Here is a 19,048-nt window from a genome sequence, read left to right on the forward strand (position 1 = left end):
GGTATGCCATCTTCCTACCAAATTAAATGCCCATCCACTCTCCAACCTATCACCTTTGAGTAGAAGATTCCACCCACAGTAAGGATTTGCTAACTGATGAAACACTACACAGTGAAGAAAGTGTAATATAACATACTTCAATTTTAATGTTTGCGCTTAAAGCAAAATCAGATATCCTGAGTACATTGTGATTTTTTTTTTTCATTTTCTTTATTTGATAATTTAAATAAACAGCTCTAGGCTATGATTACATTAGCTATTGATTTTCTCTCTGTAATAAACATAATGCAATTTGTTTGTCCCTTAGGTAACTTACAAGCGAGACCTCTATGCAGCTGAATCGATTATCAAGGGTATGTCTTCATGTTCATGTCAGATTGAGTTGTTTGAAATGCTTTACAGAGCTAGCTATGTCTTAACTCTGAACCCAATTGACACACAGTGATGCTAGAAACAGAGTGTGTTGGCAATTTGCACAATAATGTATTACAGAACTAGGAACATTATTCAGTACCGAGCAGTGAGTAGACACTTGAATAATGTCCTTAGGCACAATTAGTGACTTGAGAACAGTTATTTTAAAAAAAGTCCCAGATTAGGAATTTTAATCCACTATCAAGTGGAGGTATATCCGTTTATTCAAGTTTATTTCATTCTTAGTTTTGCTAACTTTGCTTAATCTAATGAAAACCACTTGGAAAAACAAACAAAATTGATTTTTAGCACCATATTGAATGAGAAGTGTTCATTCGTGGGATGTCGGCATCACTAGTCCATTTATTGCCTGTCCCTCGTTGCCCTTGAAAAAATGGTGGTGAGCTACCTTCGTGAACTAAGAGTCATTTGGATGGGTATATGAACAGGAAGGGTTTGGAGGGATATGGGCCAGGTGCTGGCAGATGGGACTAGATTGGGTTGGGATATCTGGTCGGCATGGACGGGTTGGACTGAAGGGTCTGTTTCCATGCTGTACATCTCTATGACTCTGTGACTACTGGGTAGGCAACTCCAGGATTTTGACGCAGTGCGATTAAAGGAACAGCAAATATTTCTAAGTCAGGATGGTAAATGGTTTGGAAGGACATTTGCAGGCGATGGTGTTCCCATATATCTGCTGCCCCTATCCTCCTTGATGGAAGTGGTTGTAGATTTGGAAGGTGCTGCTGAGAATCTTTGGTGAATTTCTGCAGTGAATCTTATAAATAGTGCACACTACTGCAAGGGAGTAGATGTTTGTGAATGTGGTGCCTGTGAAGGTTCTGAAATCTTGTTGGAGCTGCACCCATTCAGGGAATTGGGGAGCATTCCGTCACACTCCTGCCGCCTTCCTTGTAAATTATGGACAGGCTTTGGGAGTCAGGAGGTGAGTTCCTCACCCCAGTATTCCTAGATTGTGACCTATTGTTGTAGCCTCTGTGTTTGTAGTGAGTTCAATTGAGTTTCTGGTCAATGGTAACTTAAAGGATGTTGGTAATGAGGATTCAGTGTCAGTTGGTGGTGGCTAAATTATCTCTTATTGGAGATGGTATTTACCTGGCATTTATGTGGCACGAATGTTATTGCCACTTATGAGCCCAAGCCTGGATCTTGTACAACTCTTGTTTGCATTTGAACTGCTTCAGTATCAGAGGAGTCACAAATGTTGCTGAACATTGTGCAATCATTGGCGCTTATCCCCACTTCTCACCTTATGACGGAGGGGAGGTTTTTATGAAGCAGCTGAAGATAGTTGAGCTGAGGACACTATCCTGATGAACCTCTGCAGCGATGTCCTGGAGCTGAGATGACTGACCTCCAACAACCAAGACCATCTTCCTGTGTTCCAGGTATGATTCCAACCAGCAAAGAATTTGCCCCTGATACCCATTGATTCCAGTTTTGCTAGGGCTCCTTGATGCCACACTTGGTCATATACAGTCTTGATGCCAAGGGCTGTGTCACTCTTACCTCAAATTTGGAATTCAGCAGTTTTGTCTTTAATGATATTATAAAAGTTTTGAAGATCTGGAATCCTTTGTAACTTTTTTAAAACTGCAGTAGTGTGTTGCGGAGTTGGAATGACAGTTTAGGTACAAACGGGACTCCTTTCTTTGAACTGATGGCTCAAGATATTTGGAAGCTTCTGATCTAAAATGGAGACAGCCAAACATGGATCTGGCATGTGTTTATTTGACCATTACTCTTTGAACACAAGATGTTTTTGAAAAATTCCTACACGTTATATTTGCAGCACTGGCAATGAACCATTTGGTGCCCATCCCTGGTTGACTTGAAGGAACTTAGAGTTAGCCCCAACGTGCAACTAGGGTTACACGCAGATCATACTAGATTAAGATGACAGGCTGCCTGTCCTGTGAAACCACCGGTTTGGTGTAATTGATTGGTTTTCTTGAATAACTTTTCCTCTGGGGCTATTGGGGCAACATATCTATTGAATTCATTTTCAATATGGCATCTTGTTCCTTGCTGCAGACATCACATAATACATTGAAGCATATCTAAGATGAAATTGGTGGTAGCAGCACGAGATGGGTGTTAGTGAATTGACTGTCTGTTTTACACACTGCTGGATTTCTTTTCCATTGATGGTGGTGGAGAATGGCTTTCACAGCCATGTCATTAACAGTTTTACAAAGGACTCCGTGATGGAACCTGATGAAATTTACAGTCGGATGCTACTATATATAATCAGCCCAACCAGATCTCAAACTATTCTCTTTGCATGGTAAAAATAGCTACCTTTCACATCTGTCCTAATCATCTGTATTTACTGTGGACCTAGTAACAGAGGTAAGCTGTCTTCTGGAGCCAAGCCTGCCCAACAAGTTCAAAATAGTGACAGCAATAGTGATAGCTCTGACAGCAATGATCAGTGTGAACATCTGTGCACAACTAGTTACTTCTAAGCAGAAGTCATGGTTATTTGTCAAATTTCACGATCAGCAATGAATTAAGTGGATAGATTATCTGGATATCTCATACATACATCTGAGCTGATATGCACAGGGAAGACATTTATTCTATTGTTAGGTCTGTAATATAGGTGGAGTCAACTCGAAATGTTCTGTCGGGAGCAGCAGCACATGTTTAATTCCATGAGTCTTGACTTTTCTGGATCAAATATCCATTGTAAAGTGGAAAGTGCAGTTGAGGCGAAGAGGAGATCAGCCATGAGTGTATTACATAGCGGAATAAGCTTAAGCGACTGAATTGCCTACTCCTGGCTTCTAGTTCTTAATTTTTAAACGATTACCCAGTTCGCCTAGTAGGTATCATCAGATTATTCACGTGTCGGCTATCCATCTCCAATGTCCACATGCAAAGTCTGGAACAACTGCATCGTGATCATGACTAGATTCTTGCTGTTTGTTTATCCTTTTCTGGATAAGGGCCACTTATAGCAATCTTGCTGTTTCTGTATTGGAAGTCTGAATACACCTTGGGTGGAATCAGACGCCTTTATGAAGTTGTATGGCTAAATTACATTTTTGGAAGTCCATTAAACAATTAAGTGATTGCAGCCAGAATAGTTCTTTTTAGAAAACGATGACTACATTTCGAAAACATTGGTATTATTTGTATCTTGTGAGACAAAGAAAGAGATTACACTTTTTTCCTCCTTGGAAAAAGCAGTGCAGTTGGAACTATCAGCGAATATCATGATTAAAGTAGCTAGTGCAGGGGTTCTGGTGGGGCTGCTATTGGGTATGGGATGTGAGGGTTCAGGGTGGGTATATTTGAGGAGGACAGTGGTGAGTTGAGGTGCAGTTTTGTTAGTATTAACCCTGGAGTTTGATTAGGGTTTTAATCCTCTACATTACCCTCTGAGGTTTACCGTCCTAGCTGAGGTTACCATGAAAGTTCTGCCTTCTCAGCATTGGATACTGCCCGAGGTGTGGTGACCCTCAGATTAAACTCATTACTCTCTCTAACGTTGTCTCTGTGTAATGAGAGAGCAGCCTATGGTTCTTTGGAAAATGGTGACTTCACCTTTTTTATTTAATCTGCTAACCTTTTCTGTATCACTACAGAGTGCTTAAAAGAGTTGGAGCTCTCTGAAATATTCAACTTTAAGTTTTTTTTTGAGAAATTAATGAAGCAGGCAAATTACTATTTGGAATTTTCAATTCCCTGAGAATTGGCTGTGTGGGATTTCCCAGTGTTCCCGATGTACAGCAGCAGTCTTCACTACAAAGACAACTACTCCGAATGTTTTTTGTCCTGATAGGATCAGGTAAAATTGCGGGAATTCGAGGAGACTTTTTACTCATTTCAACATGAGTTTCTGGTTTTAATTGCTGTTGTTGGAAATGATCTTACTGACACAAATGTGTTTTGCAGAATTGAGTTGCTGCCCTGGCACAGAGGACAGGTTAGCCTTCAGCTCCATGTTGACCAAATCTTTAGGAATGAAAATATTTACCACCTCTTGTGTAGGAAACATAATATCGTTATGGCTCAGACCAAACTCTCTCAAAATATATTTAAAGATAGTCTGTACCCCAACTTTTTTCTTATTTTTGAAGACAAACGTAAGTGGTGTAATTTGCTTGGTCAAATTACCAACTTGAAGCAAAAAACAGTTCATTCTTAGACGACAGTTAAAATACAACAAAAAGAAAAAAAATTGAATAATTTAACCATATTGGAAAACTTAACAGAATTATAGATTATTTAACTGCTAAACAGCAACTGTTCTAATGTAGTAATATTACGTAAACACACCCTTAGCAGAGGAAAATTCAGTAAAATAGCTTGCCTCACGTGCCACATTTTTCCAGTTCAGGAGGAAAAAACATCAAAAGAAAATTCTGAGTGAGAGAGAATTCAAGCATTTTGTTGTAGCATGGAGAGAAGTGTAGCACCTTCCAAACCTCAACTGAAAATTAAACAAAAATCCTTGTTCTGTAGGAGCTTGACCACACTCCTTTAGGCTGCTTCCAATGTTCCACTTAAAAACAAAAGCCAAAAAAACAAGGCCTCACAAGATGTTTACTTTATTGGCTTGGAACAGATCAGTCCATCTCAACCTCTCTTCACAAACAAAGGATAAAGTACACCTCTTCAAGCCATTGTATTATTACAATAATTAAAAAGAGCCAGTTAATTCTAGCTATTTGAAACAAAGATTGGAAATAGGTCTGTCTGTATTTGCAGTAAAAGAAATGGGTTATTCATGAAGGGTCCTGCTGAAATAGTGAAGTTTTTTTTCCAAATGTTGATTGACTTTTTGCCTTTGCTATATTTTCTGTATTTATCAATTCCAGTGAAAAGTAAAGAATGCTTACCATATGGAAAGAGTGTAACACATTTGGCTTCATGGTTTACAGCTACTTATACATCTGTTATTGGTTTTGTACTGTAAATAACAACAAATGCAGCAAATGATGGAAGTGTTCCTGAACTAATAATGTTACCAATTCCGATGCCCAGTTAGAAAGGGCTTTTTGTCACATCTTAGTTATTAACACAACAAATCACACTGCGGCTACTTTCTTGAATTCCTCATGTAAGTACATATAGTATAGGCAAAAGCCAAACTCAGTCATGTCATAATAATACCAGATTCTAACATTGTGGGTGTAACAAACTTTGATAGCCCTGTTACATTTTCCAATTTACACAGAGATAAAACAAGTCTCTCTGTAGGGAGTGGAGTCGTGTATTTCCATGGCTACAGAATGAGGTCCCAGAGGAATGTGGACAACTGTTCAACAGCATGAAATACTGCCTTCAGGAAAGGAAGAGTGTTAAGAAAATGAGTAAATATGTTTGGGAGCAGGCATTTGACTTATGTGCCCGCTTTAGCATTGGGGTGTTTTTAAAAAAAAAATGAAGTGGAAACATTACTTCAGTGGAGGAGCATCAGAATGTTTCACTGAGAAAATGAAAATCTTGAATTAATTTTTCTTTCTCCCCATAGAAAGTCTTTCTAAGAGAGTCTGTATCTTCACTGGAATACAAGAAGAACCAGTGCAATTGGGCCGTTTGCTGCAAGAGGCCTTACAAAAGTTGATGGAGGTCAGTCAAGTTTGTTAGATGTGTAAACTGTGTGATATGTGTATTCAAACTGAATTGCTAATGTGGGACACTAGTAAGACTTAGCATCAAAAAGCCCCGATAATTTATTGAATACTTCACGGACACACCATGAACAACTGAATCTCAGCATATTCTATATGAGGAGGCCATCTGTAAGTGCATAGTCATATATTGCTGCACCATTGAGCCAAAAACAATGTTCCCAGTCAGAAACGCTGATAATTAATAATAGATGCAAGACTATGCATTTAGTTTCATTGTTAATAACTGTACCTATTTGATGCTTTTGTTGCTTGTGTTGACTGGTCACTTACAAAAGCTGTGCATTAAATGCCATATCTCTGCCACAAGGGCTGTGGTCCTGATGCTTTGTTCCATGACTCTGTTCTATTTCCCTGTTATGTATTGGCACTTGTGCCTGCTTTGGTGCTATAGATGTACCATCAGCATAAGTGCCTCAAGGAAAAAGAACTCACAATGATATATTGTCACTTTTGAGTGAGAGAGAGAGATCCAGGTCACTAAGGGTGAAGAGGAAACAATAGGAAAACATTTTTGTTGCTTTCTTGTAGAATGAAAATGCCACTTACACGGGTGGTAGTAGACAGGGAAGCATGGCACTGCCATATTAGTCAACCATTCATTGTCAGGGAGGTAGTGTGAAAATTGGCCATGGCAAGCTATGGGCATTTAGAAATGCTAATCTATGTTCTAAGATAATCTATGAAGGTATACCAGTTTCTTCTTAAGCATATGTATAATCCCATTGCAAACAGAGCAAGTGTTATTTGCATCCCTTCATTTCTTTTGTGTGTGTTTCTGTAGGACATTCCACTCCTTGAGCCTCTTTCAACATTTGATTAGATTACGGGGTGTGCCTTTTGCTGGGCACAATTTAACTGCTATTGATATATTCATATTTCAGAATATTTCAATATATTTTCATGTATTTGCCAAACAAGGATTTACCATTCTTTGTCTTGGAAAATTTTAACTGGTACAATACCCTTAGTTTTTGCATGAGTTTTTTGAATGAGATTTCTACAGCCCTTTGGATGAAAAAATGCTCCTTTTTATTTCACATCTGAAAATGGCCAGATTTAAGGATTGGCTAACTAATAGAAGATGGGACAAGAAGGCACTTTAAGCATGGCAACACGTAATGAGTGGAGTGTCTCAGAGGTCAGTTTCAGGGGTCAGTGTAGGGCCACAATTACTTTCATTATATTGCAATGACATGGGTGAAGAAAGCGAATGTATTATTGTCAAGTTTGCTGATGATAGAAAAATAACAAGGAAGTCAAAGAGAGAGGATGACTCAGGGAGTCAACGTAAGGATAGGGATAGGTTAAATGAGTTGGAATATAATTTTGGGAAAATGTGAGGTTATGTACTTTGACAGGGAAAATTAAAGGAAATTACATGAATAGAGAAAGACTGCAGATATCTACAGAAGAGTAGATTTCCTGGAGCCATTGTGCATGGCAAACTGCCATCTATGTTACTCTTGACTCCAGCCCATTCATGTCAAATATCTCACTATGTGCAGACTCCACCTTTATTCTAACCAAATATATATGCTGTGTTAGTACCTGCATTGGTGGTTGCAATGATGATGTGCTTTTATTGTCACCAAGTAGTTTCTGTCCCTTCACTGTCCCATCAGGTTAGATTTCTTGAGTCTCTGATTGAGAAAGACAAACAGGTATTGTTGTGGTCTGGGGTGGGAGAGAGTAAGAGATGACTTGCCTACATTATCTGCACCTTGTAAGCATGAGAGTTTGTGGGATGAAGGGGAGATGGAATTGTGAGGAGGAGGATTAAGTATGAGGCCACTGTCATCTCAAATGATTTCACCCTCACTTTTGAGCACAATCTGAGCAATGAGTATCTTAATAATGCCAACATCATTTCCAGCATGGGGATTCGGGCATACAGGCTTGTCTACCCCCTGGTGCAAACTTCTGCTGCTTCCACTTGTGCTCTGCCTTGATTTGCAAGATAATGAGAGGTGTGTCAATGAGTGTTGTCAAATGTGAATTGTGGTAGTTGAACAAATAACAATTCATGTTAGTACTAATGTGCGAGTGTGAAGCTTGTAGTCGTGCTCTGTGTGTGAGGGCGCCATGAAGCATATGAAAGTCATAATGAGTCTTGATTGAAAGAAATTTATGCAAAGTGAGTGATGAGGGTGTTGTGAATTGAGCAGTTTCTGAGTGTAGTGGTATAGTTAGCAGAATGTTGCATTTTGAAATACATTTACTGAATTTAGCCAGTCATGTGATGTCAATGAACTTCTTGCAGCAGGACTTTGATCCTGGCACTGCTCTTCGCAACCATCTGCTCCCAATGACTTCAGGACGTATGTGTGATGATGCTGCTCCCTAAAGGTTATGCTGTCCTTTGCTTTTTTATTCCAAAAGTGGTTATAAATGGCAGAGGTTATGATTTGGCTGGGATCAGCCCTTTGATTATGGCTAACAGACACTGCCTCAGGCAAAAGGCTTTTTATGTTTTTGTTTTAAATCACTTGTACAATGAGAGGGGAGTGGACAGTTCTTCCAGCTCAGGTTTTAGCAAGCAGTCTTATTGATGCAGTCAATAAAACGGCTGGAGGAAAAGTTTCCTGGATTCAACAAAGTTTTTTTGGCTGAGTCTCTCTCTGTGACATCTTAGATTAGATTAGATTAGAGTCCCTACAGTGTGGAAACAGGCCCTTCATCCCAACAAGTCCACAGTGACCCTCTGAAGAGTAACCCACCCAGACCCATTTTCCTCTGAGGAGAAAGTGAGGACTACAGATGTTGGAGATCAGAGCTGAAAATGTGTTGCTGGAAAAGTGCAGCAGGTCAGGCAGCATCCAAGGAACAGGAAAATCAACGTTTTGGGCATCAGATTCCTGAAGAAGGGCTGATGCCTGAAACGTCGATTCTCCTGTTCCTTGGATGCTGCCTGACCTGCGCTTTTCCAGCAATACATTTTCAGCCCATTTCCCTCTGACTAATGCAACTAACGCTATGGGCAATTTAGCATGACCAATCACCCAATCTCTCCTCGAAGGACCTGTATTTGATTTTGCCTTTTTTGCCAAGGTGGTGTTTATGGGGATGTTGCAGGTATTTGGAACAGCATTAAGTTGCGATAGAGTTGATTGGGTTTTTAGATAAGTTATTTTAAATTTGGTTCTCTTTTGTTCGTGTTTCATGCAGTATTCTGTAAATAAATTCTGTTTTGTTTAAAACGAAGTGGCTTTACCAGCTGCGTCACTCCTGGAACATCGACTATACACCTGTTTAAAACAACAAAAAAAGTTAGGGTCTGGGCTGCCTTCTTGAAATGTTTTGAGGGGGTCTGGCCTGGTCCATAACAGATATCTGTAGGGTCTATTGACCGTCACCATGTACAGGATATCTTAGCTCTTCCACCAAAGCATCCTGTGCAGTGCACCTAAAGATTGGATCCCAGTCTTTCACATACTGTGCCATTCTTTAATATTTTACTGGCCAGATTGACTTTGTAGACAATGCCCATTTACAAAACATTTTCTAATCAACCATGCAGATATGACACCAATGTTTGAGAGGCATTTAGACAGAACCAACAGGGAATTAATGGAGACAGGCGATGTACAGGTAGATGGGATTAGTTTAGAATGTCATCATTGTTAGCACAGGCATGGTGGGACATACGGCCTGTTCCTGTGCTCTACTATTCGATGTTCTGTTCAGGTATGTTATACACCTCTGTCAGCTGGGATTTGATCCTGGGCCTCATGCTCAGAGATGGGGATGCTACCACTTTACGAAAGGAACCCAAGTAATTTATGCAGCCAGCTATAAAGGTCAGCAATGCACACTCCCAGCTAAATTACACCTCTTTACAAGGTGCAGGCTCACTTTTAAGTGGAGCTAGCCACTCTTCAGTATTACTGCATCGCTGAGAAGTCCAGCTGCGCAGCAGGTTTGCTGTCATTCACTGCATGCTGAAAGTATTGACATGCTGCGATGTTGCCTTAAATTGTTGTGGGATAATTGCACAGTGTGATCCCTACTCGTCTTTTTGGCCATCCAATCTAGCCACCAAACTTCCTAATAGGTTGAAACTTAATTTCTATCCATGAGTTAAAATAGCTCATTTTCATCCTGTATCATCAACTTAATGTAAGTCATCCTTAAATCCAGATGCAGTTTGATTGCAGATATGTTCATTTAGTAGCAAAACGCAGGAGCCCATATTTAAAATCATGTCTGGATAAACTCAGTTTGTTTTGCAAATTGCATGCCATCTTTGTCTGAGAGACTGTGCATAAAAACAGATGCAGGATTAATTCTCTCAGGCTCTTCTGGCATAACTCTCTCTGCAGATCAGCATTTTGGAATGCATTTAGCTCACATAATTGAATCTACATATAGTGGTGGATTATTTTGTTGATGCCCATTCTGTCTGATAGTCAATGTGTTTAAAAACATCACTGGGCTACATCAGGCATTAATGTGAGGGTGAAAGTGTGTTGGCAGCTTAGTTTTTAACTGTCCAACATTTATTTATTTTCATTAAATTCAGGCTTGAACAAAAAATCAAGACAGATTGAAGCCACAACGACTTGGTGCATCAAAATCCTGGAATTTCTACAGCTCCATGTAAAAAGGAAGCATGCACCAGGATGATGTGTCTGTGAAAAGATTTGTGATCATTGTGAGCAGCAGCTATCATTCTGAAGGAGCTCCAAATCATTCAAATGTTTTCCTTCCTGAAATGCATTTCCAATCTGTCCCCATGAGAGCAAAGTTTCATGGATTAGAGTTCCTGCGATGATTTCCCAATTTCTTACCATAAGTCTGACTGTAGAGAGGGATTCTGTTGATCCTTCATCGAAGTTACAGCACAAGATTAGAAGAACGAAGCGGCACTTCAGGCTCTGCAGTTTTAACAATGGTTAAACAACAGCATCAGAAATTTACAATGCTCCATGTGGTCAGAAAGTTGGTGCAGTAGGCCTGAGATAATGATTCATTTAGATGACTGCACCTAATTAGTTGTAACACTGTGTTGCAGGCTTTGAGCAGTAAAATGAACTGCCCACATTATTCATAATTTGAGTTCAGAGCTGGCATATGCAATTATGTGATCTCTACTGAAGGCATTTGGTTTAATCAATCATTTCTTCCTTTTGAAGATCAGATTAAGTTGAATGGGAAGTGAGAAAAATGAGTGAAATCATCGAATGAATGCCAGGAATAATATTTTTTATAGGTAATATGCAATATGCTTTACACAGTACAAAATACAATCATTATTCTTAAAAGTATTGTGAGTGGCAAAAGACATTTTCACTAAGGCCGCTTGAGTACCACTTGGTGTACCCAGGAAAAGTATTTGTTCAAGATCAAAACCAATTTGATAGCTTTGAGAAGTTGAAACTGAAGGCTTACTCCTGACTTTATCTTAGTCTTAAATTCAAATAAATGTCCAATTCACACTTGTGTTCTTCCATTAAATCATCCTGAAATCTCCAGTTAACGCTGTCAGTGAGTGGGGGAGAAAAGGATCTTAGTGGAACCAAATTGTACACACCTCTTTAAAGACTTGACAGTTAAGCTTTGACAGAACTGTTGACTCCTCCAGGCTTCCTTTCTGTACTCTCTTTGCATAATTACACAGTGCCTCACAGCCCTGACTCCAATCTTGCTCACTTTTGCATAGATCAAAGTAAGATTGCGCAAATATCAGAAAGAAAAATGGATGGTAGGTAATGAATTACAGGCACGTAGGGAGGCTCCCTAATTGGTTCTAAGGATGGTGTGTGCTTGACTGACTGCATCACTCATGTATATACCTGTTTTCAAATTAGTCTGGGTCTGCAGGCGTGTCTGACGAATTCACCCCAGAGCATCCATTATTCAACAACCTGTAAGCTACATGGTTTGTGATTGCTTTGGTAACATTTTATATCGAGTATTAATACATTTTTTTAGTTTTAATAGGATAAAACACTTGAAGGCAAAAATACTGAGCATAGTTGAGAGAGGCCCATTGAATCTATTAGGGTGGTTTTCACATAATGTTTTAAGAGCTGTTCGTGTTTCAACTTAATTTTTGATGTCGATTTTAACTCATTTCGTTTTGCTCATTTTTTTTAATGATGATATCACACAGTTTATGTACATGTTAGGTATCCATGACCTCTTTACGATAGATAGAGATCAATACACCTGGGCTAGAAAGGTAAAAGAAAGTAGCCAAATTATTTTTCGTGTTTGACGCCCAATGGTTGATGATGGAAAACATATATTTGAGCAAATTGATGAGAGATAGGATGGACATAGCTGTGATGATACCTGAAGGTGAATTCACCTTCATCTTACTTTCTATATTTATGAAGATGGCCAAGGTATGAAGACCAAAAGCTGTATGAGCAGAAGTTGTCCATTTGGTCCGTTAGTCTACTCAGCCCTTCAATAAGATCATGATTGACCTGATAATCCTTAATTCCACTTTCCTGCTTTTTCCCCATGACACTTGATTCCCTTATTGATTACAAATGTGTCTATCTCAGCCTTGAATATATTTAATGATACAGCCTCTGCTGTCCTCTGTGGTAGAGAACTCCTCAGATTCACAACCCTCAGAAAGAAGAAATTCCTTCTCATCTTTGTTTTAATTGGATGACTCCTTATTATAGAGTCCTAGAGTCATAGAGATATACAGCATGGAAACAGACCCTTCGGTCCAACCCATCCATGCCGACCAGATATCCCAACCCAATCTAGTACCACCTGCCAGCACCCGGCCCATATCCCTCCAAATCCTTCCTAATCATATACCCATCCAAATGCCTCTTAAATGTTGCAATTGTACCAGCCTCCACCACATCCTCTGGCAGCTCATTCCATACACGTACCACCCTCTGCATGAAAAAGTTGCCCCTTGGGTCTCTTTTATATCTTTCCCCTCTCACCCTAAGCCTATGCCCTCTAGTTCTGGACTCCCCAACCCCAGGGAAAAGACTTTGTCTATTTACCGTATCCATGCCCCTCATAATTTTGTAAACCTCTATAAGGTCACCCCTTAGCCTCCAATGCTGCAGGGGAAAACAGCCCCAGCCTGTTCAGCCTCTCCCGATAGCTCAAATCCTCCAACTCTGGCAACATCCTTGTAAATCTTTTCTGAACCCTTTCAAGTTTCACAACATCTTTCTGGTAGGAAGGAGACCAGAATTGCAATATTCCAACAGTGGCCTAACCAATGTCCTGTACAGCCCCAACATCGTCTCCCAACTCCTGTACTCCATACTCTGACCAATAAAGGAAAGCATACCAAACGCCTTCTTCACTATCCTATCTACCTGCAACTTCACTTTCAAGGAGCTATGAACCTGCACTCCAAGGTCTCTCTTTGTTCAGCAACACTCCCAAGGACCTTACCATTAAGTGTATAAGTCCTGCTAAGATTTGCTTTTCCAAAATGCAGCACCTCGCATTTATCTGAATTAAACTCCATCTGCCAGTTCTTAGCCCATTGGCCCATCTGGTCCAAACCCTCTTCGCTGTCCACTACACCTCCAATATTGGTGTCATCTGCAAACTTACGAACTGTACCTCTTATGCTCGCATCCAAATCATTTGTGTAAATGACAAAAAGTAGAGGACCCAGCACCGATCCTGTGGCACTCTAGTGGTCACAGGCCTCCAGTCTGAAAAACAACCCTCCACCACTACCCTCTGTCTTTTACCTTTGAGCCAGTTCTGTATCCAAATGGCTAGTTCTCCCTGTATTCCATGAGATCTAACCTTGCTAATCAGTCTCCCATGGGGAATCGTGTCGAACGCCTTACTGAAGTCCATATCGATCTCATCTACCGCTCTGCCCTCATCAATCTTCTTTGTTAATTCTTCAAAAAACTCAATCAAGTTTGTGAGACATGATTTCCCACGCACAAAGCCATGTTGACTATCCCTAATCAGTCCTTGCCTTTCCAAATACATGTATATCCTGTCCCTCAGAATTCCCTCCAACAACTTGTCCACCACCGAAGTCAGGCTCACTGGTCTATAGTTCCCTGGCTTGTCCTTTCCACCTTTCTTAAACAGTGGCACCACGTTAGCCAACCTCCAGTCTTCAGGCACCTCACCTGTGACTATCGATGATACAAATATCTCAGCAAGAGGCCCAGCAATCACTTCTCTAGCTTCCCATAGAGTTCTAGGGTACACCTGATCAGGCCCTGGGGATGTATCCACTTTTATGCATTTCAAGACATCCAGCACTTCCTCCTCTGTAATTTTGCAATATGTCACCATCTATTTCCCTACAGTCTATATCGTCCATATCCTTTTCCACAGTAAATACTGATACTCATTTAGTATCTCCCCCATTTTCTGTGGGTAATTATGCCCTCTAGTCTCTCTCCTAAAAAGGTAAATAACGTTTCTGCATCTGGCTTGTCAAATGTCCTGAGAACCCTGTCTGTTTCAATACTGGAAGTAGCGAAAGAGTAATGCCGTTGTCTCTCTTTAGTGGGGAAAAAATAGCAAGTCTGGCATGTTCTAGAGAGGGAAATAGAGTTAACGTTTCAAGTCCAGTATAATTCTTCTTCTTCTGTAATGAAGAAGAGTCATATCAGTCTTGAACTTTCGCTTTGTTTCTTCACAGATGCTGCCCAACCTGTTGAGTTTCTCCAACAATTTCTGCATATGTTTTCTATGCAGTTCTTTGATTTTATTAAGGTCGCAGATATGGCTACAGTGACCATTGATTAAATTACCCTTTTGCTGTTTGGTATAGGATACAACTTTTCTCTTCATGAACGCACATTGTATCTGACGAGGTGTATTTGATTTTGACATTGATTGGTAAAAGGTATTTAATCCTCCGTGCTGATAATACTCATTTTGCTGAATTTGATCCAATGGAATATAACAGCAAATACTTCTTAGTCAGCCAATTGTATTGCAATGAAAATTGATTGTTATTTGTTGACTTTAACATAGCTAAGGAAATAATGTGAGTTGATCTTGTAGATTAATAAACAGATTGTAAAAATAATATTATCTTGCATCCCTTCACCAGTCCCACTGTCTTTCTTGAATTAGGACTCCATAAGTGGTGCCTGCATTCTGATTCCTTACCTGGCCAGCCATTATCCAACTGTAAGGGACAAGTGAGGAAGAGCAGGAGAGATTTTGTAACTACTAAGAGACATTAGAGGCAACATGTATGTTTCTTTTCCCTCAACTAGCCTCCCTTTCACTTTTCACTGCCTTTTCTTTACCCACTGTCTGACTTAGAGCACTAACTTACCATTTCTTTGGATCCACAGAATTTAATTAAAATTGTAACCTAAATTATTCTGAGAGCACAAATATTTTTGGTTGGGTGACCTTTGATATATAAAACAGAAAATTACTTCCATAAAATTTAATTTATGCTCTTTTCAAACATTTTAATTACTATAAACAAATGTACCCATCAATGTGTTTTAGATAATCTGTTTCCAAATTGGGACATGATTTATACACACACAAATTAGAAGCTACTTTATTTGAGTGTCCTGTTTGTTGTGCAAGTGGTATCTGCCAATGAGATTGTGTTGAGTGATCAGACTGCTTGAAGCAGATTGCTAATACTTCATCACTCAAAAAGCAATTAATTCATTCCTCAGAGCCATTTCAAAGTATCTTCTTCGGTAAACAGATAAAACTATTGATCTATGCTGGTCATTTTGAAAAGCTCAGTGAAAAGATCAGCCCTTTCAGTGCTCAGCGTGCTATCAGGTTAATTAAAAAACCAATGTGTGGGGGCAGCTAGTTTTACTTCCATTTGCATTAATGAGAGGGGGGGAAATGAGTGCTTCATCAGCGAACTCAAGTGAACCTGTGGAATTCATGTCACTGGCCAATGAATGGATGAATTTGGAGTGAGAGAAAGCAGCTGTTACTATTTACAGTTGTAAGTAATAAGCATTTTGCACTCAGGAATGTGCTATACACGCATGAAGATTATGATTTCACCTTTTCCAAGTGGTCTTCATTGCTCTCACCAGTGACTGCGTCTTCAGCTATCTTGATCCTATACTCTGAAATTTATTCCCCACACTGCTGACTGCTCTACTTTGGTTTCTTCGTTTTAAGGTGCACTTAAAGATCTCTTTTTTGACAATGTTTTTGTCACTTGTTTGAATAACTTAATATGTGGCTCTTGGGCAGTGTTGTAGAACAGAGAGACCTCGGGATTCAGGTATATAATTCTTTGAAGTTTGCATGACGTTTAGATGGGGGTGATTAAGAAACCATTTAGCACACTTGCCTTCATTGCTCAGACGTTTGAGTATTGGAATTGAGATTTATGTTGAGGCTGTACAGGATGTAGGTGAGGCCTCTTCTGGAGTGCTGTGTTCAGTTCTGGTCATAGAGTCATAGTGAGATACAGCACGGAAACAGATCCTTCAGTCCAACTCATCCATGCCGATCAGATATCCTAAATTAATCCAGTCCCATTTGCCAGCACTTGGCCCATATTCCTCTATTCATTATATCCGTCCAGATGCCTTTTAAATGTTGTAACTGTACCAGCCATCACCACTTCCTCTGGCAGCCCATTCCATACACTCGCCACCCTGTGAATGAAAAAGTTGCCCCTTCAGTCCCTTTTAAATTTGTCCCCTCTCACCCTAAACCTATTCCTCTAGTTCTGGATTCGCCCACTCCAGGGAAAAGATCTTGCCTATTTACCCTATCCATACCCTCCTGATTTTATAAACCTCCTATAAAGTCACCCTTCAGCCTCCAATTCGGGCGGCACGGTGGCACATTGGTTAGCACTGTTGCTTCACAGCACCAGAGACCCGGGTTCAACTCCTGCCTCAGGCGACTGACTGTGTGGAGTTTGCACGTTCTCCCCGTGTCTGCGTGGGTTTCCTCTGGGTGCTCCAGTTTTCTCCCACAGTCCAAAGATGTGCAGGTAAGGTGAATTGGCCAGGCTAAATTGCCCATAGTGTTAGGTAAGGGGTAAATGTAGGGGTATGGGTGGGTTGCGCTTCGGTGGGTCGGTGTGGACTTATTGGGCCGAAGGGCCTGTTTCCACACTGTAATGTAATCTAATCTAATCAATGCTCCATAGGAAGGATCTTATTAAGCTGGAAGGGGTTGAGAAGATACTTACCAGGAACTTGCTGGAAAATTAGGGTTTGAGTTATAAGGAGAGGCTGGGTAGGTTGAGACTTGTATCACTGGAGTGTAGGAGGTTGGGGGGTGGGGGGGGGGTGACCTCATAGAGGTTTACAAAGTCATTAGGGGTATAGATAATGTGAATGGCAGGTGTCTTTTCCCTAGGGTTGGGGATTTCAAATCTAGGGGGTATATTCTTAAACTGAGAGGAAAAAGATTTAAAAGAACGGCAATTTTTCTTTACAGAGAGTGGCTGGTGTGTGCAATTAACTTCTGGAGGATGGATATGAGTACAGTTAGAACATTTAAAAGATATTTGGATAAGTATGTGAATAAGAAATGTTTGGAGGAATATAGGCCAAGTGGGCAAGTTGGACTAGTTTAGTTTGGGATTATGGCCGGTGTGGACTAGTTTGACCAAAGGGTCTCTTTTTGTGCTTTATGACTCTACGAATGGTTCTTTGAAGTGTCTAAACACATACAAACATATGAATTCATAGCAGGAATCGGCCATTTGGCCTTTTGAGTCTGCTTGTCATTTAATCAAATCTTCACCTTCCCTTCACATTCCCACCTGTCCTCAATCATCTTTCACTTAATAATCTATCCTCTTCAGTCTTAAAATAAAATATCAAAGATTCTTCAATCACTTCTTGAGGAAGATGATTCCAAAAAATGCTGAGAAAATATTCTCTTCATCTCTGCCTTCAATGGGCAATTCCTTACTTTTAAACAGTGACCTTGGAACATCCTTTCACGTCCATCTTGTTAAGAGTCCTCAGTACCTTATATTTTCAATTGAGTTGTCTCTTGCTCTTCTGAACTCAAGCCAATACAAGCCTAGCCTTTCCACTTCATTTTATTACATCAAAGGAATTTTACAAATACAAGTTGATGTAGATTTGCTGATGATTGATATTATGTCAGGCATTTGGTTTGTGGTGTTATACTGGTATTATGTTGTTGTAAATGTACTGTATAATTAGAACAGAAATGCTAAATTGTCGATACATTTTTTAAAAGAGTATGTATGTCAAAGAATGCAACTTCTCTGCATTTCATAAAGAAATGCTCAAAGTCAATTTCTTATTTCTACACGGTAGCCTAAATTACCATATTAAACTAAGCGGCAAAGGTTGTGTTGAGTCAGTGTCTTTCTGGACACACTGGAGAGACGTTGCTGTCAGTCTCCTCTTCTGTTTATCTAACTTAGGATGAGCACATTTGATTGTAATTACAAATAATTGCAAAGGGGGCTCAGTGAATTGCCTTATGAAGTTGGCATTCAGCAGTTTTATGATCAAGTTAATTGCTTATGTTTGATCATGACAGATGGTATATTTGGGAATATGTGTTTGGAACAATGGTGATCCAGAAATACAGTACGTACTTTCTGATAGAATGGCTGTTATCTGGATAGCCCTTGCCTAGGAAGCATATGTACACCAGTTACTCCTTATTAGTGATAGGCAGCTTGGCTTTGTATGGGAAGGTCATGTCTCACTCACGTCATTGAGTTTTTTGAGCAAGTGACAAAGGTGATTATTGAGCACAGTGGTAGATGTTGTCTCCATCAACCTTAACAAAGTCCTTCAGGGCAGGCCAATACAAAAGGTGAAGTGGAGCTAATACAAAAGGTGAAGTCACATGGGATCCACAGTGAGCTGGATACAGAACTGGCTTAGTCATTGAAGACAGAGGAGCAGAGGAAGGGTGTTTTTTTGACTTGGGATCTAAGACTGTGGGAGAAGAGGCTATTGTGGAGGATTGCCAAGGTATACCGTGGTATATAGATATATTGGAGATTAGGGCAGAAAAGTGGCAGATGGAATTTAATCTGG

General features: G+C 40.0%; 1 protein-coding gene across 1 annotated transcript in view; it reads left to right on the forward strand.

Annotated features, from left to right (window-relative positions):
* The window catches only part of crppa (CDP-L-ribitol pyrophosphorylase A), a 247,300-nt gene that overhangs the window by 77,694 nt on the left and 150,558 nt on the right, over nt 1–19,048 (forward strand). The window contains 2 exon segments of the mRNA XM_072575375.1: nt 308–353; nt 5,924–6,021. Of these exon segments, the coding sequence (XP_072431476.1) occupies nt 308–353; nt 5,924–6,021 (144 nt within the window).

This window comes from Chiloscyllium punctatum, chromosome 8, assembly GCF_047496795.1.
Source record: "Chiloscyllium punctatum isolate Juve2018m chromosome 8, sChiPun1.3, whole genome shotgun sequence".
NCBI classification, from domain to species: Eukaryota; Metazoa; Chordata; class Chondrichthyes; order Orectolobiformes; family Hemiscylliidae; genus Chiloscyllium; species Chiloscyllium punctatum.